Raw genomic sequence first — 25,110 nt, 5'->3', positions numbered from 1 at the left:
AGGCCCAGCCCGATGGTTAGATTAGCTGAGCCCAATTTTATAAAACCTTGGGTGGGCTGGGTCGGGTCGAGCTCTATCTGGGTTTGAGAACTTTATCGTCTTATAAACAAATGGTGCAGCCCTTGGCCCGGCCCAAGGGCCAAATTGGGCTAAGCCCAAGTTTTTGTGTTGGGCTGGGCCCAAAGCTTTGATCCAAACATTCCTTGGCTGGGCCGAGCTCTAACCGGGTTTGAGAACTTTCTCGTCTTATAAGAAGGCGCCAGGCCCGACCCAAAGGTCAAATTGGGCTGAGCCCAAATTTTTGTGTTGGGCTGGGCCCATAGAATTGCTCCGAACCTCTATCCAACATTAACCGAAAGGTTGGCTAGGTTGGGCCGAGCTCTAACTGGGTTTGAGAACTTTCTGGTCTTATAATATGGCTCCAGGCCTGGCCCAAGGGTTAAATTGGGCTAAGCCTAAACTTTTGTGTTGGGATGGGGGGTGGGCCCAAAGCATTGTCCAAACTTTTATCCAAAATATCCAAGATTAGAGCCCAAACGTTTATCCAAGCTTGGCCCAAAAGCCAAAAGTTTATCCAAGCTTAGCCCAGATGTCTATCAAAGCTTGGGCTGGGTATCCAAGTTTTTGTTGAGTGGGCCCAATTCTAGGGAGGAGTCCGCCTAAAATTTAAATTGGGCCCAATCTTTGGGCCTCATTACACATTAAAGCCCGTCCAAAAAGTAGGATTGTAGGATAGACGGCCGGACTAAGTGCGCTTGTGTCTTTTTAGATTCTCATCAGTTATCAACAGAAACATTGTTCCAAACTTATATACGTCATAATGATGATTCTGTATTCTTAATTATTCACACCTTAGCGCACAAGTGATCTCCCATATATCTGCAGTATCAGCAGTGGATGCATGACCTTGCCTCTTGCAATCTATTAACATAACCACGAACCTTTCATTTTCCAGTGAAGAAGGATACATAATTTGTTCTTCCTGCAAAAGAGAAAAGTTTTTATGTTGAACGATCCTAAATAACAAGAAAAAAAACATTTTCCAAACATAACATATTAGATTGTATCTATTTATCAGGAACTAAATGATCGGAGTCAGAACTAAGCAAACTCAAAAGTCCTCTTTATTTATTTTTTATCTGAGAAAGATGAGAACATAGACAAAAACCTTCTTGAAGTCGCAAAAAAGCCGGATGTGCTCCTTCCACACAGCATAGGTCATCGAAAGGGTTGAAAAACAAGCGTAGATTCAGAGATACATCTATTAAAGCACAAATATTAATTTTAATATTTTGGTTTTTAATTCTTTAAACAAAAGCCTTTTTCAGGCAAAATTCAATAGCCTTGCAAACTCAAAATCCCATAACCTACTCTAATTTACAGGAGTGTAAGTTGGCTATAAGATCACCCACACAAGGACCCTGTCTCTGTGTATAGCATAATTGTGCTCCTCAACCCTAGCGTGTGTTTCGTCTACTTAACCAATGGGCGTCACAATTTAGTTATGGATAGTTAGTAACAGTAACACCCCCCCCCCCCCCAAATAACAAATGTAATAGCTGTGCCACCAGTCACGCTAGCAAGTTCCATATCAAATTTTCATAGCTATATTTTGTGAGATATGATTATCCTTATTAAGAATAACATAAGATTGAGTATTAACATAATTGGTAGCAATCAATGTATGAATATGCCAACATGTTTGAAGGATGTATTTATTATAGAAAGATATGTAAGTTAAGGCATTTACCTCCGGGAGCTCATAAAACTCATCAGGCGAGATTTGGAGCAACTCTGCAGCAGTTTGACCACTGCACGATGCAAAAACTTTTGCACTTTCATCTGCCAGAGTAATTTTAAGGTGGAAACTGCGCACAACTTCAGCATCACAGTTACACTGACAGAAGCTGCATTCAACAATGCGGCTTCGTGTCTCCATGACAAAATTACCACAAAGAGCATGAGAGAGTCTCGAATTAACATGGCAATGATCAATTTGATCGACGCGAACTTGACATATCTGTTCACACATTTGTTAGAACGAGTAAAAAGATCAGTAGACGTGATAGTCAAATTAATCTTTCACTAGGATTAGAAGGGTATTTAAGTCCACCTCCAACAGATGCAAATGAAGTTACTTGAAACGAAAGTGAAAAAAAAAAGTAAGTTTGATAAAAAAAAAGAAAAAAAAAAGAGTAAGTTCAATTTTTTTGTTCAGCCATATGTAAATTTCATAAAACTGTCCATCTATCAGAGGTTAAATGGTATTTCTTTAAAAAAACAGTATTAATTTCAGGCCAAAGCAGAAAGTTGCCTACGGAATCAAGATGGATACACATCAAATACAAACAAGAAGGAACCAAATAGAAAGTAGAAACCTTATTAGTAGGTAATTAATTTAGCTACAACGTTCATAAGAATTGACCAAAACAAAAGGTAAACTAAGTTCATAAGTGACTTACATGCATAGAGCTCTCCTGACTGGTTAGATCAGAAAGGCATGATAACTTATGAAGACAAGATGAGTTTAGCACGGCTGGCAAAATGCTAAGGTTGGTGAGAGAAGCTCCAACATCATTCTCAAACCATGACAGTTCAAGGCTGCCAAGTAAAATAAAACGACTAGATTACAAGATATTTACATGCATTCCTTTCAAAGTTGACATTGATGAACAAATAAACACAAAATCTCAAAATTCATGAAAATACTGAAAATGTATAATATGATAGCACAATATTAAAAAAAAATTGAAATATGAAAAATTTATTGCAGACTCTAACATTATTATGCATCAAGAAATTTGAGTAATATGTTGGATACCCTCACCAGTTTCGTTTTGTCAAATAACACGACAGGCCAGTTATAAACACAGTGTGACCAAGGCCTAATCTCCCAAGTGACCTGAGAAGCATTTAGACAATAAAAAGTGAGATAAATTATTATGTTCAGGGAAACAGTTTAATATATTTAATCAAATGCCAATACCAAGATTTGGAGAAATGTAGTTTTGCCCAGATTGCTCCCGTCGTATCCTTGACTTGTAATGAGAAAATAGCTTCTGTGGTCTTTTCTCGAAAGATCTCAGTGACAACTCCATAGAGGCTGATGCTGGTCATCTTGTCATGAAGATCAATTATATATGGCTGCAATACTTTGGCCAAGTGAGAAAAGTTACTAAGCATCTAACTAGCCATTCTAAAAAATTTGATGCCGAGGTTAGGGACAATTAGAAAATAAAAAAAGTTGGAAATGGACAATGGCTTAAGCAGCTAAAGGCTAAAGCTAATAAGAATGACTTCAAAACGACTGGACCTAGTACCTGCAAAAACTTTCAGCAAAATAAATTTGACAAAATGGCAAATTGATTTCCAAGGCTAAGAGTAATGTGAATAAATCTGTGGGGAATATCCCTATCAAAATAACTACTTCCACCGGTCATAACGATTTACATGTACTGAGACCAAAATATATATTAGTTATGAATGGAAATAGAGCTGGGCAATCTTGTACTTCCAAGGTTGAATTTTGTCATCTTATGACTCCTCTGTCCATAGAATGATAAATATGTTCAGTTTGCAAGCAGGTTGTATAAAGAGCTAGCTGCGGCTGAAAAAAAACAACTAGAAAAGGTTGTCAACTGAAATAGAACCTTGAATGCTAATGCTACAAGCTATTGTACCTAGAAGATGGCTCAACAGATTGTATAGAGAAATAGTTGAAGGTTCACAGCAGTTTCAAGCGTTTGGGTGTCTTGAAAAGAGGTGCAAACACTCAAGAGAAAAGAACAACTAGAAAAGATTGTCAACAGAAATATAATCTTGAATGCCAATGCTACAAGCTGTTTTTACTGAGCATATGGGAAAAACAGTTTCCATAAATACGACTCAACTTTAGAAATAGCAATGGAAATGTGACGATATGAATGGATAGTCTTAATTGTAATGGATGTGATGGCAGACATTTGCTTCTATGTAGCTTGAATCATGTTGAGTTCAATTTAAGTGATTCGACATAAAGCAAATGCTGCAACATTTTTCAATAAAACAAGTTAGTGGCTCGTGGGAAATGTGGCACAGTGGTAGAGTCGTAGGGGTGCCACCTAGAGGTCACATGTTCAATTCCTGAAAACAACTTCTTCACATATTATGTGAGGGTAAGGTTTGCGTATATCCTGCATGTCCCCAAACCCGCCCACTGCGGGAGCCTTGTGCACAAAAATTGTTTATCTTTTATCAATGGCTTGCGGGGGATGTAAAGGTGAACATGAGAGCTATAATAATATTTCAATTAAAGAGGAAGGAGGACTCACTCGAAAGGGATAGTTACTGAAGTCAATTGTCCCTTGTGAATCGCAGGGCAATGCTACTTGAGAAACCCTAGAATCTTGAGTGACGCTAAATGCACTCAGCATCCTTGATCCTTGACATCGGTTTTGTGTCAGTGGCACACATATCTGAGTAATCCAGAAGTTAGTTATGCTTAGTAAACAAGATAATCCCAAATATACGTAACAAGTCATGACTTACTTTTTCCTCGTGCTGAATGAATGGCACCAGATACAATAGTGTTGCACTGCCATATTCAAGGCAAAGTTCATCCCTTGCTTCAACAGCACACTCAGCAGAAGTTGAAATATATGGCCTATCAAGTGCAAGCATACTTCCTACACTGCATACAAATTGTCCATATTAAGATAGAAAAGGAAAAGGAAAAACAAAATCATGCTACACATTTTTATGGTTTACCTGAAAAGATTGGAAAGAAGAACCTGCTCTCCCCATAACAGAAATTTCAGCTTCACACCATCATTGTCAACAAGGGCGATATCTTTCCTTTGTAAACGACCACATGTTCCTTGAATTTCCAGTGACCCAATAGATTCGATCCTGTGTATGTTTTGGGAAGGGAAAAACGATTTACTAGCCTTCAAATGAGACAAATCAAGAATCTAAAGTGACCGAGCATCAATTCAGATAACCATTGTATTATATAAATTATAGAAAAATACATTCATATATCTCTGATGTAATTCACATTAACTCTTGTCAAAAGCAATAATTATAACCAAGTTTTTGTTACATTCTTGTAGAGTTTTATCACGTCAAAAAATCCAGCTAGCTATTAGATTTTCCACAACAAACAAGAAGCCAGAATATAGCATAATGTTGAATGTAAATTAACAGAACATGAAACATACCTTGCATACAGTGAGAAAGAAACCCCTTTGTCAACCTCATCAAGAGAAATGGAGGAAAAAGAATCTGAACAAAATTGAGCTCCTATCAGTATTGCATCATCATCCTGGTCCTGCAACATGGATAATCAAATTGCAATTTTGACAGTGAAGAGAATATCCCTGTCCTTGTCCAAGCATATTAGTCATAATACAAGCCAAAGCCAAAGACATAAATCAAAAGTTAGGTTTTTAAAAGATTATGCGACTTTACATGGAATCTATTTTATTAAAATTTGAAACTGAATGAACAAGGAATAAAACAAAGTTAAAAAGTTACATCATCTAACAATATCACAAGATATTCAGTTGGCAAAAGTCGAGTGCAGCCCGATCCTTCGCGAGCATTTCGAAGATAACACCCTGTTAGGAGAACCTCCCTTCCTTTTCTCAAAATCCCATTCTGAGGGTCCACCAAGTCATAATATCTATCAAAAAAAAATGCATTAAGATTGGCAGTCTCATGATAACTTTGTGTTCAAATTTTCTGGACTATTTTTTTATCATGTAGACAAAGAGAGAAAAAATACATAGAGCTTGAATTTAAAAGTAGTCATTTCTGATTTTTCCAGTTAGGAGTTGAGAGTTGTGTAAAGAAATGTTCTTCACTTGGTCCATAAAGATTTTGAAGCAGTATAAGCACTGATATAACTAATGTACATGTTATCACAAACATGACATCATCATTTACAAATTTACAAACTTCTCACCAGGGTATAGAAATTAGTTGAGTCCCACATATGCTCAAAAGTTAAATGTAAAATACTTGAAAACAGGTCCATGTCTTTTTATATGATACAGAAATGTTTTAAAACGTCATTTATAAGGACCAACACTAAAATCTTTGTAAAGAATATCCACCTAGGGTGCATATGTTGCACTAAACTAAGCATCAGATACAAATCCAACCAATTCAGAGAGGATATTTCTGGGGAAATAAAGGAAAATTTGTAGAAATTCTTCACCCAAAGCTAGTTAACGAAGCAACTATATGAGATCTCCTCCCTTCTATCAAGACTATATCCAAGTACATTTCAATAAACTTCAACAAATTGAGGTTCAAGAGTTTGAGATTCAGTCAGTTGATGACAGACAATCAAATCCCCATGAAATCATAGGAGGAAAATAAATATAGGTGCAACTACAAGAACCCTCAAACCATGAAAGTAATAGCACACATAGTTTGCAAACAACAAGAACAACTAAGAAAGTTATGCATAGCAGCACTGAGACCAATTGCAATATTGCATAGTATTCAAAGGAGGAAATAAGATGGCTAAACAAAAAAACTCAAAAAGCAGGAACCTACAGTCTCATAGTTACATGCATTTCCTTCTCAGCAGCAAGAAATATGTCAGAATGTACCAAATCATCCTCAGAACATGTTGAAGAACACAAAGAAAGAGAGTCTCATAAACATACAGAAAGCTACCTGCGATGGAGATAAAGATCAATGGTATTGGAGCTCCAAAAATCCCCCAAACTTAGCATGTAGATATTTGTGCCTGAAGACCAGAATATCAGATCCATCAACACAAAAAGAAAAATGTCAATATTTCACAAAGATAACAAAATTAAAATTTTTAACAGCAATACACATGAGGCAAAAAGATATGGTCAAAGATTCAGGCAATACAGCCAAGAAACATTTATATTGAATCTTCGTTCCCCTCTAACTATAAGGCCTTCCATCACTAAGAAAGAAAATTAAGCTATTTAAAATAGTGCATGAGACACCAGTTTAAACAGTCTAATTTCTTCCTCATCTCTAAAATCTTCAAGGCAAAGAAAGAAAACATTGTCCAAAAATTACTTTTTCAGCAGCTGTGCTTGTTTCTTCAATCAAATAATGACTACTTCGAACCATATAATGATTAGATTTAGCTCCGGTTCTAAAGTACCTGGCAGAACATAAACATCAACTATAACGACTTCTAAAACGCTACTCAAGGACACAAAATTCTTCTCGTATATAGAGTCAATTGTGACAGTGTTTGGCAGCTTCGTTCTCCGATGTTTCCTTCTTAACTGATTTATACATTCTGGCCTTTTCTTAGGCGTACCAGCCCTGTGTTGCTCATGCCACGCCTTCACAATCAACAACAATCGTTAACCAACTCATCAGGTACAGTTACTCACAGATAGCGAGTGAAACAGTAACTCCAAGCGCAAGTGATTTAGGCTTTTAGAATAATAGTTGACTCGCGTCTTTCAAATGATTTCCAATTAACAAATTATGAAAAATTGAACGAACAAAACTTACCTTAGCGAGATCGGAAAGCAGAATGGCGGAGGTGACACCGCTCGAGTAAGCAATACAAGTCTTGAGGATCCGAGACACGATCCAAGCCCAACCAGGCCCTCGACCTTCCGCTCCATTTGTACTCGGATCGTGTCCTTCTTCTCCTTCTACTTCGTCTTCAGAAAACACAACGGATCTCGCGTACTCAACGAAAGCCAGAAACGGATCTTCTTCTCCTTGCTCGTCCACTCGTGATGGATCATCTATTTCCATGGGCGAGTCTCCACCCGAGTCATTGAAGCAGATTCGTTTGGCGAAGTGACTCATTAGCTCTTCCACGCTTGAAGTTGCTGGAAATCTGTAATGGCGGGTTCTGCTTACTTCGGAGGGAAATTGTGTGAGACACGAATGGCGTTTAGGCGCGATTTAAAGATAAAACTACGGCCATTTTAGGGCTAAACTAATGGGCTACCTGTTAAGGTTGGGCTTTACATCAGAACACAAAACAAATCTGGGCCCAATCTATACCACAGCCTTTTTCCTTTTCGAGTCAAAAACAAAGACTCGTATAACGTATGCGGTTCAGTTATTCTGGAATTCGGCAGATTAAATTAATGAACTTTTATACACGCCGTAGCTAAGCTGACTAACCATTCATGTACTTCTACTCGTAGCCCAGATTTAGAATCGTGCAGTCAGCACATATATGAGTGTGTTTGTTGCATGTGTGATAATTACAAACCTATATGCTTAGCTCCAATTCTGCTAAATATCAAATAAAGAAATAAAAAATCTGCGTTATGTAATAAAAACTACTAAACCCTACTGAATAGTCACAGGCTCACAGCAACTAATGATTTTACAGTATGTGAGAGGAAATCAAATGAACACAACCCAGCCAAACAAAGATTTAAGTTTCAGCTCAAAATATCCATCGACTCTCGAGCGCATGTTCATATTTGCTATCACAAAGAATCAACAACTCCAAATAACAGAGTGAAAAACAAAATGATTAGTCTCTGAAATGGTAAGGCAATCTTGGAAAGACAGTCTAGAACGTCATAATGATCGGTACAAGCACAAGGTACTAAATAAATATTACATTCCCTGGGCTCCAAGATCAAACTTCCACGTTCCATATCAACACAATGATTAAAAACTCCCAAAAAACTGCCCTCTCCTGCGTAGCAAGATGCATTGAAGGACTAGAATTTACAACCTCCATGGTTAAGCGAAAACAAATGTATGGAGAAATTGGGTCACAAGCCCGTTAAGCTATTCCAGAACCACTGTGCTGGGTAGAAAAACTTTAGACTAGCTAGAAAATTACCCTTAAACCTCACGTTTCAGTGTTACGTTAATGATTCCTATAGGAGACTTGGGTTGATAGTGTTCATCTGTATCAACTTCCTCAATTTCCTGATAAAACATTGTGTGCAAAAGATCCATATTAGAAATTACATACTTCAACAAAAGACACGAGAAATATGAACTATTACCTGCACCACATCCTCTCCTTTGATGACCCTTCCAAACACCAAAAGCTTATCAGTCAAATCAGGTATAGGTGCTGTTGTAATGTATAGCTCAAATACTTTTTTGTCTCCAGTTTTTGAAGTTCCAAGCATAAATGCCTCGTGCTTGGGGCTGATAAATGACAATTAAAAATTCATCAGCACAAGTGCATAATATTCAAGTCAAAGGCATTGAAACCAAATTTCAAGCCAGAAAACCTTGTGGCAAGTTGACCATGAAGCTTCCCTTTTGATGTCCAATCTTCTGCAGCACCGAGCCCTTCAGAATTTCCTCCATGAATAACATAATTCTTGATCACATGGTCAAAAGGCATCCCCTTAAAATGCCCTTTTTGACTGCAAAAAACAGTTAGTTCAAAAAACTTCATGCTGTCCGGATCAAAGATCTTATAAAAAACAAATCTCTATATTCAGGAAAAAAAAAAAGCAGAAGTAAAGTTATCCTCCAGAATCGTAACAATGACGATGGTGATGATAATGTTAAACATAGCCAAGATGGGGCCTCATGGCAACATGTTATCATCAGATGCCAGTTTCCATTCTTTAACTTATAATGATGGAAAGAAAAGGAGGGGAAAAAGGACTGGGTCAGTAAATACAATCTTAGATCTTTCAGGTTTGAACATTAAGTGTGACAAATTCATCAGAAAAGCTAATATATAACATAAGACAGAAATCAATCTATTACCTATAATTGCCCTTTCACATAATTGATTTAATTATATCATACAACTGAAGCTCATGTACACCAACTGTTCAAAGAAAAAAAATTATGGTTTTGGAAGAATGTAACCATCTATACATTTACGTTAGAAACCAATTTTACAATATGTATAACATATATCATATTAGTTTGACATTTTAAAATTTCTCAAGAATTTCAACATCAAAAAGATAAGGCCCGCTGAGGGCCTATCCTTCCATCTTTCTCCCTTCTCATTTCATGAAATATAGCTGTATTTTCAGGCTTCATCACTCACACTGGGGCAAACACAATTGCAATTGCACCTGCAAGGATCTGGTCCAAGCAGTTCATATACAAACCAAATTTCTCTCTTGCAAGAGAGGTTAGTTCATGATTGCTGAGTTGATTTTCAGCACCTCATTTGCATTTAAGAAAAATTAGCAATAAAAGGTTTGTGAGTTCGAGAAGCAAAAATGAATTAATTTAGCCCCACAAATCATGTCTACTTATCATAACCAAACAACAGAGCTACATAGCAAATAAAATACTTATGTATGTTTACCACAAATCAATGAACTTGTCCACAATATGGGGAGAGCCATCCTTGAAAAGTTTCACCACTACAGGACCTTTTGATGTATTCAGAATCTACAAGGAAGCAAAGGCCTTAATAAATTTAGACAACAGTACAGAGAGGCTAAATGTCGTGTGCATGTGCAACTATGACACTAATATCGACATAAAACTCTAAAGATGAAAGGAAGACAACGGTACTGAGCAGTGAAGAAAATATATATTATATCCATCCCGTCTGAAGATTTTGCATCACATGGAATCATCATAAGTGGCAATGCAAAGAACAAATATGTATTAAAGGATATCACAAGCAAAAGAACGGATCCCGGAAAGATGGCCATCTTAAAATTTCTTGCTTATTGAGGAAGTATGTCTGTCACTATGTAATTGGGAAGATAGTGATCAAATTAATCACACCAATATAAGTTGATACCATTTCTTGGCCCAGTATTTGCAGATTAATCAGTCCACTTCTTTTAAGGAAAACATCACCACCACTAAAACTGATATCACCAAACAGATAGCTAGCGTTGTAAAATATTAAAAACATATAACACGGAAGGAAACTAGTGCAACCGATTCAATAAATATCTTACAGCATAACCAGGAATGTCGTACTTCTTTGAATCTATGAAAGCATTGGTGTCCTGCACAACAAAATTAAAAGCAGTTCAGATATTTAGGCTGAGCCGAACAAGCATAGAGTAAATAAAGGAATAAGTAAAAGTGTAAAACACCAAAATGAGAGAAGAGAGTAGCTCTTTAAGATTATTTTAGAAAGAAATTCCTATTTATACCTCAAAAACAGATTGTGCGGTCCCTGTTTGGTCCCTTGACCTGTAAAGAGGAAAGTATGTTCAATGATTCCCAAGTTTTTTTTGTTAAGATGATAACTAACAAATATCTTGAGGAAGGATTATGTGTTGCAAAACCAAGATGTAACGACAAAATATGAAAAACAAACCTTCTTGACCAATGCCTGTAAGTCGTAAAAAGCAATATGATTAACGCAACAATGGAAGTGCAAATAACTATTGTCGTTGCACTAATACGACTTGGCACCTTCTTCTTCTTACTTTGAATTAACAGAGCCTGTGGCTTTATCCTTGCCATGAAGTGCAACCTTCACTATCTTTAAGGAAACACTCTCACAGCAGCTAAAGCCTGCAAATCATGTAATGATTCAAAAGTCAGCAAAAGAGCCAAACGAATCTGCAATCCTAAGTCCCTAATGCGACCAAAACTTATAGTTTAAACCTCATCCACTTAAATTATGAAAGAAATTGAATTTTTTTCCCAAAATCAGGCCGCAAATAACACGGAAAACAATCACCAAATTTACCGATCACATACAGAAAAAAGAAAATCTCACTGCCATATTGAACAGATTTACACTTCTATAAGTACCAAATCGGAGCCTTCTCTAGATACGAAACTCACAAATTATCACAACTGCGCCTATTTATGAAAAGAACAGTTACTTCAGAGTTCACGGAGATCTCCAATTTATATTGAAAAACAAAAACAGATCCGAAACGATTGAAATTAACAAAGGAATCTACTATGTAAATATATAAAACCCTAACAATTCAGTTGCGTCCAAGCTTTATGAACTGAAAAATCAATTAATAATGGAACGTAAGAATTACTCATCGAATCATACCTTGTTAAATTGATCAGAGTCGTTACGGCAGAACGATGGTTTGGTGTAAGATGTCTAGTCAGAGATTAAAAGTAAATGCTTTTCCATTTCTATCCGTTTTCATGACCACATCCGGGTTGAGACGGTTGAAAATTGTTGGTCAGACCGACGTGCGAAAGGTGGGATTGGAAATATAACGGACGGCTGTGATCAAATTATGTGTTAATCCTGTCTTCCCTTCTAGAGTTCTAGTCATTTTTCCCATCTTCCTTAACTAAGGTGCAAGCTGTTTTTCTAGTGGGGAACGAAAACATACATTTGTCGGTTGTTGTTTGTATATTCAATATGAATATAAATTTGGTCTATCGGTTTGTAGTACAGAAATTGACGGTACGCATAGATTTTCTTATTTCATAATAAGGTAAATTGAATTAAAATTATATGATCATAAAAATATTGTAACGAGTGAAAATTCAACTTAAGATTTTTCTTTTTTTTTGTTGAGTAGAAGTACAAACACAATATACAGGTGTCAACAGGCCCCACGCAGGAGGCACAGACGAAGCCTACACACCTCTTTGTAAATATTCGGAGGAGGTGAGACTATAACCCATTACCTCAGTCAGGGACATGCAAAGTCATTACCACTCAACGAATGACTCATTTGCAACTTAAGATTTTTCAAATCCATACAAAATACCAACTATAACGTAAATTGTAAGACACGTTAGGACTTGGGAGTTACTTTTTGTTGGCACGAACTTTCGTAAATACTTTGCAACCCCAGTTTTGGACCATGCGTTTGCTGTCAACTGCTGAAAAGTCACATGGCCCAACTCTGGACTTGGACTGGGCTTGCTGACCTGATAAGTGGTCATAAGGTTCAGGGCCCATGGGCTAATCATGTGTTCCTACATTCTGATTCCCTCACTGGAGTTGCACGCGCACGCAACTGGGATTGGACAAAAAGAGTCAATACTTTGGCACCCCAGCTTAATAATACATGCTGAATATCTATCAGTATGTATGATTTTACCTTAAAGATTCCGAAAGCTGCAGAAATAAATTTGGAAAGTGTATAATGTGCAGATGATTCTGAAAGAAGACTCAACAAATTACAAGGAAGGTTTTGTTCCATTTTTTCTAGTGCAACCCCTTATGCAGATGGTCAATGCTTACTGCTCTCGACTGGGTCAGGACTATTGAAAGAAAATTCGACATAAACTGCACAAACTTCGCAGAGAACACGAACCCCATAATCCGTGCAAAGTCATAATGGGCCGGACCAAAGCCCACCATAATTTAGTATTGGGTAACTTTAGTCACACCCCAGTTTTTTCTAAAGACACTCTAATCTAAATTGACCATCCCTTGTAAAAATCAATTGACGGAGTGTCTTTAGAAAACATCGGGGTGTGACTAAAGCTAGCCTTTAGTATAACAAAGAAACAAATTCCTTGGGAGCTGACAAGGAATCAAACATGAACCAAAACACAACCGATTAAACAAAAGGTCTTGGATCAAACCTCCTTGTCATTTTCCTCTAACAATTATTCCACTCTTTAGCCAAAGCATCTCCACAACATCTATACATTCTAGACACCAAAAACCCCACTGATCACCCAAACCAACCCTGCAGAAAGAAGACAAAAAAAGAAGAATTCCATGTCCGGCTTAACCTCCAGCTTCTTCTACCTCACCTTCACAGCCACACTTCTCTATGTGGCCTACTTCTTACCAAGACAGGAACCAAAGGAAACCAGTCTTGTTCTTTATGTGCACGACCACCTCACCGGCGATAACAAGTCGGCAATCACGGTGGCCGGGAACAATGGACCCGAGATTGAGTCGAAAGCGATTGGTAGGGTCCAAGGAATGTACCTTAATTCAAAACAAGATGGGAAGGGTTTGTATTTGGCTTTTTCAGTTATTTTTACAGATGGAGAGTTTAAGGGAAGTAGTTTGGAGATTCAAGGATCGGATATCTACTCTCCGAAAGAGAGAGGATTCGGGGTTGGATCGGGTATGGGTTATTTTCGGTTTGCGAAAGGGTATGGACTTATGAAAACTGAGTTCATGGACCTTCCCAATTTGATAGCCGTTATTAAGCTCAGTATAACAGTGAAGCATTATTAATAAAACAAAATGTTTTGGTTTTTCTCCTTTGTTTTTTTATTCTTTATCCCTTCTTTTTTTTCAAGCTTTGTGATTTCAGGCTTTAGCCATTGCAGGAGTGACAAAACTCTAGCTGGTTTAGATAACCAAATTTATCCGACCTAAATTAAATTAAAATTTTGACATAATTTATATGTTCAAAAATCCGGATCCAAACATAATTTTTGTCTAATTTAAAATCAAGTTCGATCCACATAAATAATTTAAAATTTACTTCTCTAGATTTAAATTGATTCGGCTTTGATCATATAATTAATTAAATATGTTCAAAATTCAATCCAAGTGAGAATCTAAACATGTAAATATATTAAAATCCAAACATATAAATATTTTATAAGAACATAATTATTATCCAACCCAAAACGTTTTTTTCTTTCAGCCATAGTTTCAAGTTGCAACCAGTTAAATTGTTATTGAACATACGCAAATTAAAAAAAGCCTACTACAATTGTCTGCAACACATGTCATGGAAAGCCCATTTCATTTGGGCCCACTTCGTCAAAAACTTAAAACTTACATTTAGAGGGCTGTGCCAGGCCCAAACTGTAGTGTGACATTTGGGCGACGCGCGAAGGCCCCAGTAGCAAGCAACCGTTATGGGCCTTCCCCCTTAAAAAATTAATTTAATATCGTGTGGGCCGATGACCCACGTATCAGATACTAAACTAATAAGAACAGATACAGCACTTGATCTTAGCCAAAAGGCCGAGAAAAGTATGCTCTGCATTGGGCTGAGTTGCTGCTTTTATAGCGAACTCGCCATATCAACTTTCCTCTTCTTCGATGTGGGATTCCTGTAGTCTTGTCAATTCAACATTCCTACTCCGGACCGGACACCCTTCGCATCACTGAATTTAATGCTGCATTATAAAGTGAGTTCTATAATAGGAATAAAACTGATATCTAAACACGCGAAGAACAGCTCCATCAGCTCCTGTAAATAGGATCTGTATCCTATTTTACAGGAGCAAACTCAAAAAAAAATTGAAAAACCACTCCCGTCGGTTCCTGTATAATAGAGGAGCAGCTCCTCTAAATTAACGTGTTGCTACAGTGGTCCGCTACAACTGGTGGCTCACTGTAGCTCTGCTAAATAATATTTTAATCATAAAAATCCACTTCCAGAGCTACAATAATCGGATTTTGCAATTCATTCTTTGAACCTGCAATTCATACTTCACACTAGCTATTCATCCTACATCGGGCTTGGTCTTGAACATGCTGAGACGACCGAAGGGCCGTTGTCTACTATGGCCGAAGGGCATGAGAGAGAGGGATGCCCGTTGTCTGCTATGGCTGAAGGGCATGAATCGTTGACGGAATTTCACCGTTTTGATTTCTTCTAGATGCTTCTTTGTGTCTTCGACAAGAAGCAATGGAGAACGGGCCTTGGCTTTTGATTAGTTTGGACTTTACTCTTGAGCCAGCAATGGGCCTTGAAAGATGTAGCAAATGCTATGAAAAAAGGTTTTAAAAAAATGGTGATTGATTTATAATATAATAATTGATGTTGTCCAAAATATATTTTTGACATTATCATTTTACTAAAAAAATTGATGTTAGTCAAAAATATATTTGTTCGGCTATAATATAAACTGTAAAAACTAAACAAGAAAATATATTAAAAGTAATTAGAAATAATAAATATTTTAAGTTGTAGAGAATGATTTAGAATAGCTGATGTGGAGTGTTGTTGAATTGAAATTCTATAAAACTATAAAATGATTCATTTTATTGTATTATAGAGAATCTATTAAGAAGAGTTGATATGGGTGCTCTAACATAATAAATGTACGTCATTTAATTGCATTACAAAATTTGCACATGACTTCATTGTATGACCTTTTTGTAGAAATTATCTATCCAAACACATTGAAGAGGTTGTCTATTCTAAGTTACAGGCTTGCACCAATTTGTTTTCCACCAGTCATCGTCATTGGTACTTAGATCCAAAAAACGTATCTTTAATGTGAGATAGACTAGATTTTACTTATAAACCACTCGATTTGATTATCCACCACAAATGTGAGATTTCAATATTGACATTTCTTTGTATTGAAAGTGTATATATATGTCAATTTATCTCCTTCCATCAACTTGTCTTTGGCATTGTGTATATCTGGTGACGCAATTCTTGAGACTCACTACTCACTAACTCAGATTGATTTTAATTGGTGTTGGGTTGAAAATTGTGTGTGCAAACATTATAAATGGAATAAAACTTGGTCCAACTCAAATCTAAGTTGAGAATTTTGGTATACACAAACTTGTGAATATACCTAATCTCACATTGTAATTAACTTGACTTTTTCACCATTGTGGAATTTTGTGCAAGTCAAATTTAAATGGTTAGAATTGTTGTAATTCCACCCAAAAATTATATTAAATCATGGTCTAAAATATATTATTGAGTGTTTTTTTTTTGTGCTCATAATGTTACATGTAGTAATAGTTTTTGAGTCAATTATCATCTTTTATTTTAAAAAAATAGTAGATGAATTCAAATAAATAAAGTATATATTTCACTTACGTGTAACGAGAAAATTCAAAGTTATACTTACATTTTTAATGGTGCTTATTTCTTACGATTTTATGCAATGATAACGTTAGCAATTGTTAATTCAACATGTTCGTACCAATTATATGTTGTTTTCGAGGGAAAAAAATGATGATTTAACATGATTTGAGGATGAATTACATACTAGTTACAGTCAATTCCGATTAATTGGAATTGCAACCCCCATCCCTAGTCAGCAAGTCACTACGCCGCCAATAAGTCAATATTGAAACACTTTGAAAAACAACATCGTCAAGAATATCAAAATCCATTACATGAAAGCCACCATGTCAAACCCTGGCTGATCTTCAATTTGTCTTCACCAAACTCAGCTCATTTTTAATCAACACTATATATGTTTTAATATGTATTATAAGGCGACCATGTCAAACCCAGCTTGATCATAACCAATACGTTTTCTTATTATATATATAGCAAATCCATATCATTCTTGATATGAAGCCACAATATTTTGTATTTAGGGTCGATATTGTTTTATCAATGTTAAAAAATTTGTTATTACGTATGGCAGCCACATTCCATGAGTCATAGTGAAACATGGATCTAGGAGCTTTGCAATTCATTTTAAATTGTACAATATATAATTTGAATATATATAGTGATTCGAGAGATGTGTCACATCACACAAGATTGTTGTTATTCTATTTTTAAAACTTATTTGATTTTTTATGCACCATTATATGTGAATTGTAGACTTTAAAAATTTTTGGAGATGTAGACTTCAAAAAATTGTGGAGCCTCCAAACCCGTGGAGCATTACTTGCAAGGTGTGGTTTGACATAAATAAATAACATATAGAGTCCTTCAATAGTTCAATGATGAATGCATGTAAAAATAAAGGTGTGCTTTGACATTAATAAATAATATATAGAGTCCTTCAATAGTTCAATGTTGAATGCATGTATATATAAATGAATTTTGAGTGGACTAAGTGAAAATGAACAAATTGCATGAGATGATAATTTGGATGAAGAAATGAGATGAATATGCATGTATACATTAATGAGTTTGAAGTCAGTACAGAACAACTTGCATTGGAAATTTTTGGTAAAAAAATCACTCCTCCATATGTCCATATGCCGACTTATTTGAATTGCCATTGAATATTCCGACTATTTTAGGTTTTTTTAAGGAAAAACTATTACTTGCAACTCATACAGTCTCCCAAAAAATATGTATTTTATGTTTTCAAAGAGAACAAACTACAATGGATAGCATAGATCCATTCCACTATGACTTTTTTTTTTGAAATGGGGGAGGGGGATTCGAACCCTTGTCAACAAAGTAATATACATCATTTTTACCACTCCAACTAACAGCTCGGGTGTGTAATTATGGCTTACTCATGCATCATTCATGAATTTATTTATTTTCGATGTATATACAGTACTGTTCAAACAAATCCATACAACATATATGCAGTTGGAAGTTCAAATTCATTGCCATTATTACAGTTATATTTTAATCTGTTTAATATGCTTTAATTATGTTTCAATATATCAATAAGTGCTCAACAATTTGGTAGAGAAAATAAAACTAATTACAATTGGAGACATCGGTTATTGATCACTAAAAACACTTTGAATGCTAGTCTAATGGTGAATATATATGGGATCAAACAGTATCAAGTTAGAATGTCATGAGTTGAATATCGTAGTGGCCCCTCTATTTTAGTCTAATTCATTTTATCGTCAAGTGATAAAGTTTTATACACACGTGGTTTCATAGCTCGAGTTTAAGTTCACACAGAATGATGTGAAAGGGTAAACTTGTTTAAAAAACACTTTGATCATATCGATTTCCAATTATAGGACAAAGCTGGTAGAATCATCAGGCTTTTCACAAAGAACATGTGAAAAACATGGCATATATATTGATTGGTCTGGTCAAAATCAGAAACAACAGTGATGGCTCGATCAAAATATGGGGGCGAGCTGGTGCTAGTAGTGGCAACAAGAAATGACACAAAAACTGCAAAAAGCATTGCACTATTGCAAGTTCCTTTTCCACCCCTAAAAATAATATGAACCAAATTGAATCATCCACTACTCCAAAGTCCTTTAAAATGTCTTTTTTATTTTTAAATTTTATGAGCACGGCATATATTATAGAAGAAGATTTATTATTTACTATTTTAAAAAGGAGATTTATTTCACATGGATTTTTCATTTCTGCTATATCGCCACGTCCCATAAACAACAAAGTTGTCAATATCCAGTTTTGCCAGTCAAGGAAGCCAGCCACCAGCCAATATCTTCACCTACTACCCAACTAGACCATACCACCAGCGTTTCCTCCCTCTATTTTCTCCTCATAAACATTAAACAATAACACTTAACATTACTTGCCAGAATTAGTGATTAAAAAAATAGTCAAAAATTAAAATCACACTCTGGTGAGCTAACTACCAAGCGCCACGTGACCCACCTCATCGTCCTCTTCTGGTATTCTCCCCTCCAGCGGTAGCTGCAATCACTCTCTCCCTATTTAAACCTTCCCTCTTTACTTTCTCCACATTTGCAGCTTCATATACGAACGAGGTAAGGTTTCATGTCTTCCTCGCTTTGGCCGTTCTGTAATTATCATGTAATTCTCTCTATGAATTCCGATAGCGGATCTGAAGTTCGATTCGAATCATTGGCTCTTTGCTGTTGTGCGTTCGATACATTCGATGCGATGTTATGCTTTCTTTCGTTGTTTGGTGAATTTCACTTTCAGAAGCTTATGGTGAGTCCGGTTTATATAGGCGAGGGATCTAGTGTTGTTGTTACCGTCTGTGATTACTCAACGTGTTCATTGGTTATCCCTAACTAACTACATTACTTGGATTTTGGCTATGAACTCTCACCAGTAGGATCCGGTATGCTTTAGCTTCAAGTTAGGTGCGGGTTGGTTGTTCTGGTTGGAAGCGTTAGTTGCAAGGATTGCTTTTCTTTCTAATATTGTCAATTGTTTGTTGCAATGTCGAATCTTCGTTGACAAGACAGATCTGCTCTGTGATAGCTAATTTGTTGTTCTTGAATTGAATCGAATATGCTAATTTCGTTAATTACATAAAGCTGTCTGAGTTTTAGGATTTTCAATAATTCTGTGAGTATTTTCTGTATTGCTTATTATATTTGAAGGCTGATGGATGCTTCTAGTGACTGTTAATCAACTCTAGTAAAAGTGATTAATTGGTTATTTAAAGACATGCTGTGTAGAGCGATGATATGATCTCATGGTGTATTTGCCGAAGTAGTGGTAACCAATATTCTATTTGTTAAAAGGTCTCTTGAGGTTATTGCGCCATGGCAACTGGACAACTATTCTCCAACACCACGCAGGCTTTATTCTACAACTACAAGCAGCTTCCCATTCAACGGATGCTTGACTTTGACTTCCTCTGTGGTACGTTTAATCGTCCCTTTCATTTGCTTTTGTTAAAATTTCAAAGTGACCGGATCTTGCAATAGGTGCTTGAATTATATTGCCGACATGCTGAATAGAGGTTCAAAATGTGACAACTGATTTTCTTTTATTTCTAGGAAGGGAGACACCGTCTGTTGCCGGAATCATCAATCCTGGATCCGAGGGATTTCAGAAACTCTTTTTCGGTCAAGAAGAAATCGCCATCCCTGTTCACTCAACGTAAGTGGTGTTTTATTGCCCCTGTTCTACTTTTGAATAACTGTTTCATGTTGTTGATGTAATTTTGATAAGATTACGTGATGATTTTGCCAACAAATGTAATTCACTTTGATTTAGTGAACTGGACTGTAATGATGACATATCGACATGTTGTCGGGAAACTTACTGATGCCAACACTGGTGTTTAGGCGATAAATTATCATATATGATTTACCTCTGTGTTTATAGATAGAACATGGCTAGTATCCGTTAAAATCTTTCTGAAGATTAATACTGTGAACGTGACCTGGCTTTTTTTGACTGTGCTCATAAGCTGTAAACCAGCATAGTGGCAGCTCGTTGCTAACCTTCAATTCAAGAAATTGGACGATGCTGACTGTGCATTCAACTAAAATAAGATATCAAATATTTAAGCACTTTATGCTTTGTTGATTGCTATTACAAGTCAAAAACCTTTGTTTTTTGTGTTTGTCAGATAATTACTCTTTTTTGACTTACATTTTCTTATTATCATTTGCAAACTTTTGCAGCGTTGAGGCTGCAAGTGCTGCTCATCCAACTGCTGATGTATTCATAAACTTTGCATCATTTAGAAGGTAAGTTTTCCTCAATATTCCTTCCAATCTTGAGTATAGGGCTCTTTAGTTGTGCTGCATAACCATGATATTTTAATCTTTTTGCAGTGCTGCTGCCTCATCAATGTCGGCTTTGAAACAGCCAACCATTCGAGTTGTGGCTATAATAGCTGAAGGTGTTCCTGAGTCAGACACGAAGCAGTTGATTGCATATGCCAAGGCAAATAATAAGGTGAGAAAAATGATGCCAATCTTCCAGATTTATTAACTTTGCTATTTCTACGTATGTATTAACTTTATGGCTCATGCTGTTTAAGGTTGTTATTGGGCCTGCTACAGTTGGGGGCATACAAGCTGGAGCTTTTAAGATAGGTGACACTGCCGGCACAATAGATAACATAATTCACTGCAAGCTGTACAGGCCTGGCGCTGTTGGCTTTGTCTCCAAATCTGTATGTGCCACAGTCCCTTCTATTTTATACAGTATAAACATGTTTTGCCTTTGCAGACATTATTTATTTAGTACCCTAAAGAATTCTATTTGTGATTCAAATTTATGTATTTTATCAATATTCTCATCAGAGAAGAGGAAACATGATTCCTTTACTAATAGATGCAGACTGTCAATATTCTATTTTGGGCTCATAATCCATTTGACTTGATTTATTTAAAAGAACTGTAGATTGAAGCCAAAGTTATCAGTGAGGTCACTAATATTCAAAGAAAATTTAAAGTTAAGGACGCTTATATGGTGGCACTTTTTTCTGTTCTTCTTCTTTTCTTCTTTATTTTTCTTGGTGAAACTTCCCATGCTAATTTTATGTGAAATGAACTGAAGAAATAACGTTCTTTTGATAGCCAACAAAATTTCGAAATTTCGCTTTAGAGTGTCTTTGTCAAAGGACTTTTTTTTTCCCCTCCTTTTGTTGATTTAATGTTTCCTATACCTCCTATACAAATGATTTTTACAAGTATTGGACACAAATCACATTTTTGTTCTGCAATTTGATGGGGTGAGATTAAAATTCTTTCTTTGTTGGCGATGCCATTGTAGAAGGGTAATCTAGGATGGGCGCTAAATGCAATACTTCTGAAAGCTTTTTTTTTTTAAAAATTTCAGGGTGGCATGTCGAATGAATTATACAACACTATTGCCCGTGTGACAGATGGAATTTATGAAGGTATCCGCATACTCTTTTTTCACTTTGTATCATGGCCCTTTTATGCATCTGATTTTAGTTGGTACATAGTTTTGGAGTAACTTTTGGAACTTCTGCAGGCATTGCGATTGGAGGAGATGTTTTCCCTGGCTCCACTCTATCTGATCATGTTCTGCGATTTAACAACATCCCGCAGGTATATTATTGCTTTAACTTTTTTCCTGAATGCAATTTCCTTGCATTAGTACTTTGTATCTGATTTCTCACTTTTTTTGGTGAAAGAATCATATGATTTGTTGTATGGTATTCAATGAATGGTTATATAATATAAAGCGGGGACTATAGCAAAAATTAGTTTGTGAATGACAATAAAGAAATAGTCAAGTTGTGTGTGTGTGTGGAGAAATAGTGAAATTCTGTGTCTTTGAATTCCTTATTTAATATCTAAGACAGTTTAGATAATTTCCACTTGGTTGGAAATTATTTTTAATTGTTTTTTGTTATCTTCATTTGTTTTCCCTTTTGTTGTGATCTGATCTTCTGGTCTAATTCAGGTTAAGATGATCGTTGTACTCGGGGAACTCGGTGGAAGAGATGAGTATTCCCTGGTTGAGGCATTGAAACAAGGAAAAGTGACCAAACCAGTGGTTGCTTGGGTCAGCGGCACCTGTGCACGTCTCTTCAAATCAGAAGTACAGTTTGGTCATGCTGTAAGTTCTTGTCTCGAAAAGAGCATTATCTTTATTTCATAACTAAAATGGGTCGCAACTCTAATCTTCCTAGATGTTATCTGAAACAGGGGGCCAAAAGTGGTGGCGAGATGGAGTCTGCACAAGCAAAGAATCAGGCGCTAAGGGATGCTGGAGCTGTTGTTCCCACTTCATATGAAGCTTTTGAATTGGCAATCAAGGAAACATTTGGCAAAATTGTTAGTATCTGCATACCTTAACCTTCTTGCCCTGTATTAAACATTTTGCAAGCACCCAATATTTAGAAAGAAAAGAAAAGAAAGAGTAAAAATATAAGACAGGAGAGAAAGACAGATGATACTTTTTGATATCAATTTTTGTAAGTGCTTCAATCCGCTTCACTAAAGTTTTTGTTGGATTTTCTCTCAGGTAGAAGAAGGGAAAATTACACCTGTAAAGGAAGTTACACCTCCGCAAATCCCTGAGGATCTTAATATTGCAATTAAGAGTGGGAAAGTTCGGGCTCCTACTCATATCATCTCCACCATCTCTGATGACAGAGGTAAGATTTGAACTAAGTTTTTGTTCTCTTAGTTTGTGGTGTCTGAGTTACTGCAAATTGTGTCTGCTGTCTGATTTATTGAAACTAAATTTGCAGGTGAGGAACCTTGTTATGCTGGCGTGCCAATGTCTTCCATTGTTGAAAAGGGTTTTGGTGTGGGTGATGTTATTTCTCTGTTATGGTTCAAGCGCAGCCTTCCTCGCTATTGTACCCATTTTATTGAGGTAGATTGTTCGATATGTTTTAGCTTTATTTGTTGGCTGCTTAGCTCCTCCTTTATCGCTCTTTCCTTTTTCATTCACTATTTCATATGATTTTGGTCAGATATGCATCATGCTATGTGCTGATCACGGTCCTTGTGTCTCTGGTGCCCACAACACTATTGTAACGGCGAGAGCAGGAAAGGACTTGGTTTCCAGTCTTGTTTCAGGTAAATATAGTGGCATACATTTATAGTTCTCTTAGGTTGTTTGTTAGCTGTTGAGTGAAGTGGGTCTTTATTTCGCCATATGAATGCTGAATTATGAGCTCTGGAGCAGGTTTGCTTACAATTGGTCCCCGATTTGGAGGTGCCATTGATGACGCTGCTAGATACTTCAAGGATGCTTATGACAGGGTAAGCTTTAATGGATATAATTCAGCAGATTTGAGAGATCTCTGCTGGTTAGATTTTGAGTTTATTTCTTTGTTGTGTATTATCAGGGCCTTACACCATATGAATTTGTTGAAAGCATGAAGAAGAAAGGCATTCGTGTGCCAGGAATTGGACATAGGTACAAGGAATTCCTCTTTTGTATGTTTTCCCATTTTTGCGACATTATGTTTTTACCTGCTACTTTTGCAAATATTGATAAACTTGTTTGTGTCCCGGGAAAAGGATCAAGAGAGGCGACAACAGGGACAAGAGGGTAGAATTGCTGCAGCGGTTTGCACGGACACATTTTCCTTCTGTGAAGTACATGGAATATGCTGTTCAGGTTGAAACCTATACTCTTTCAAAGGCGAATAACCTGGTCATGAATGTTGATGGTGCAATTGGGTCCCTGTTCTTGGATCTTCTTGCTGGCAGTGGCATGTTTACCAAGCAAGAGATTGATGAGATTGTAGAGATTGGATATCTGAATGGGCTTTTTGTCCTGGCACGCTCCATTGGTTTGATCGGGTGAGTCAGATTACAATCAACCTTTCCTTTCCCGTCCTTTTGCATTATGTTTCTTAGTGGGCCACAAATATGTTTATATGTCCACGTTATTGGTTCATTTGACAATCAGACATTTGATACCTCCATGTGGAATTGGTCCCTTCACATATTACATCCTAGTGTATCTCACGAAGATTTGGCCTGTATTGACAAGTCCTGATTTATGGCTCTGGTCTATCTAGGCTTCTAGTCTAATTATAAAGTGAAAGAAAGAGAACCCTTATTTGCTTCTAACTATTTGTTTCGTGTTCATCTCAGGCATACATTTGACCAAAAGAGATTGAAACAGCCACTATACCGTCACCCATGGGAAGATGTTCTCTACACCAAGTGAGAAAAATCTTGGATAGCAGGTCCGGTGCTGATGTCGTCTTGTTGTCGACCAAACCTTTCATATTCTAAATTTCGTAGTCTGAGCGGGGTGGTGTCCAGTTGTTAGATTATTGTTTGTGCTGTCAATGGCACACGAGCTGATCAACTCCCATCATTTGTAACTTGTATCTTGAGTTCTTAAAAGCCGACTCCCAGGCATTTTATTCAACAGTGATTTGTATTCGAAGAGCTTAAAGCTTATGTTTTAAACATGAGAATAATAGAATTTCCCGGCATTTATGAGCAAAGCAAAC

General features: G+C 36.5%; 4 protein-coding genes and 1 non-coding gene across 7 annotated transcripts; 2 read left to right on the top strand and 3 right to left on the bottom strand.

Moving 5' to 3' along the window:
• Positions 1-739: 739 nt before the first annotated feature.
• Positions 740-7,913, bottom strand: LOC119984303. Its single transcript, XM_038828205.1, has 13 exons — positions 7,498-7,913; positions 7,136-7,322; positions 6,667-6,739; positions 5,515-5,662; positions 5,199-5,308; positions 4,747-4,887; positions 4,528-4,669; positions 4,311-4,454; positions 2,987-3,144; positions 2,828-2,902; positions 2,463-2,601; positions 1,751-2,020; positions 740-982 (listed from the first exon to the last, which is right to left on the bottom strand). Exons 1-13 carry the CDS (start codon positions 7,801-7,803, stop codon positions 842-844), a joined length of 2,034 nt encoding a protein of 677 aa, XP_038684133.1. The 5' UTR covers positions 7,804-7,913; the 3' UTR covers positions 740-841.
• A 468-nt stretch (positions 7,914-8,381) lies between these two features.
• On the bottom strand, positions 8,382-12,163 carry LOC119998659 (peptidyl-prolyl cis-trans isomerase CYP21-4). 2 transcript variants are annotated; one of them, XM_038846037.1, is made up of 8 exons: positions 11,936-12,163; positions 11,237-11,436; positions 11,070-11,109; positions 10,869-10,919; positions 10,259-10,344; positions 9,210-9,347; positions 8,976-9,123; positions 8,382-8,895 (listed from the first exon to the last, which is right to left on the bottom strand). In XM_038846037.1, exons 2-8 carry the CDS (start codon positions 11,383-11,385, stop codon positions 8,809-8,811), a joined length of 699 nt encoding a protein of 232 aa, XP_038701965.1. In that variant the 5' UTR covers positions 11,386-11,436; positions 11,936-12,163; the 3' UTR covers positions 8,382-8,808. The 2 variants fall into 2 exon arrangements, with proteins under 2 accessions (XP_038701965.1, XP_038702039.1); XM_038846111.1 differs by lacking the exon at positions 11,936-12,163 and adding an exon at positions 11,713-11,844.
• Positions 12,164-13,418: 1,255 nt separating this feature from the next.
• On the top strand, positions 13,419-14,050 carry LOC120001663 (pterocarpan synthase 1-like). Its single transcript, XM_038850117.1, has one exon. The coding sequence runs from the start codon at positions 13,580-13,582 to the stop codon at positions 14,048-14,050; it is 471 nt and encodes a 156-aa protein (XP_038706045.1). The 5' UTR covers positions 13,419-13,579.
• A 561-nt stretch (positions 14,051-14,611) lies between these two features.
• Positions 14,612-14,807, bottom strand: LOC120004411. Its single transcript, XR_005469529.1, has one exon. It is a non-coding gene; the product is annotated as a U2 spliceosomal RNA (small nuclear RNA).
• A 4,375-nt stretch (positions 14,808-19,182) lies between these two features.
• Positions 19,183-25,104, top strand: LOC119998427 (ATP-citrate synthase beta chain protein 1-like). Of its 2 annotated transcripts, none has more exons than XM_038845760.1 (17): positions 19,183-19,207; positions 19,937-20,057; positions 20,195-20,297; positions 20,828-20,893; positions 20,981-21,104; positions 21,190-21,324; positions 21,993-22,053; positions 22,152-22,228; positions 22,587-22,742; positions 22,832-22,960; positions 23,151-23,283; positions 23,380-23,507; positions 23,608-23,713; positions 23,823-23,899; positions 23,986-24,056; positions 24,161-24,445; positions 24,743-25,104. In XM_038845760.1, exons 2-17 carry the CDS (start codon positions 19,958-19,960, stop codon positions 24,816-24,818), a joined length of 1,827 nt encoding a protein of 608 aa, XP_038701688.1. In that variant the 5' UTR covers positions 19,183-19,207; positions 19,937-19,957; the 3' UTR covers positions 24,819-25,104. The 2 variants fall into 2 exon arrangements, with proteins under 2 accessions (XP_038701688.1, XP_038701696.1); XM_038845768.1 differs by lacking the exon at positions 19,183-19,207 and adding an exon at positions 19,273-19,394.
• Positions 25,105-25,110: the final 6 nt, after the last annotated feature.

This window comes from Tripterygium wilfordii, chromosome 1, assembly GCF_013401445.1.
Source record: "Tripterygium wilfordii isolate XIE 37 chromosome 1, ASM1340144v1, whole genome shotgun sequence".
Taxonomy (NCBI): domain Eukaryota; kingdom Viridiplantae; phylum Streptophyta; class Magnoliopsida; order Celastrales; family Celastraceae; genus Tripterygium; species Tripterygium wilfordii.
This window is presented reverse-complemented; position numbering and strand designations above follow the sequence as displayed.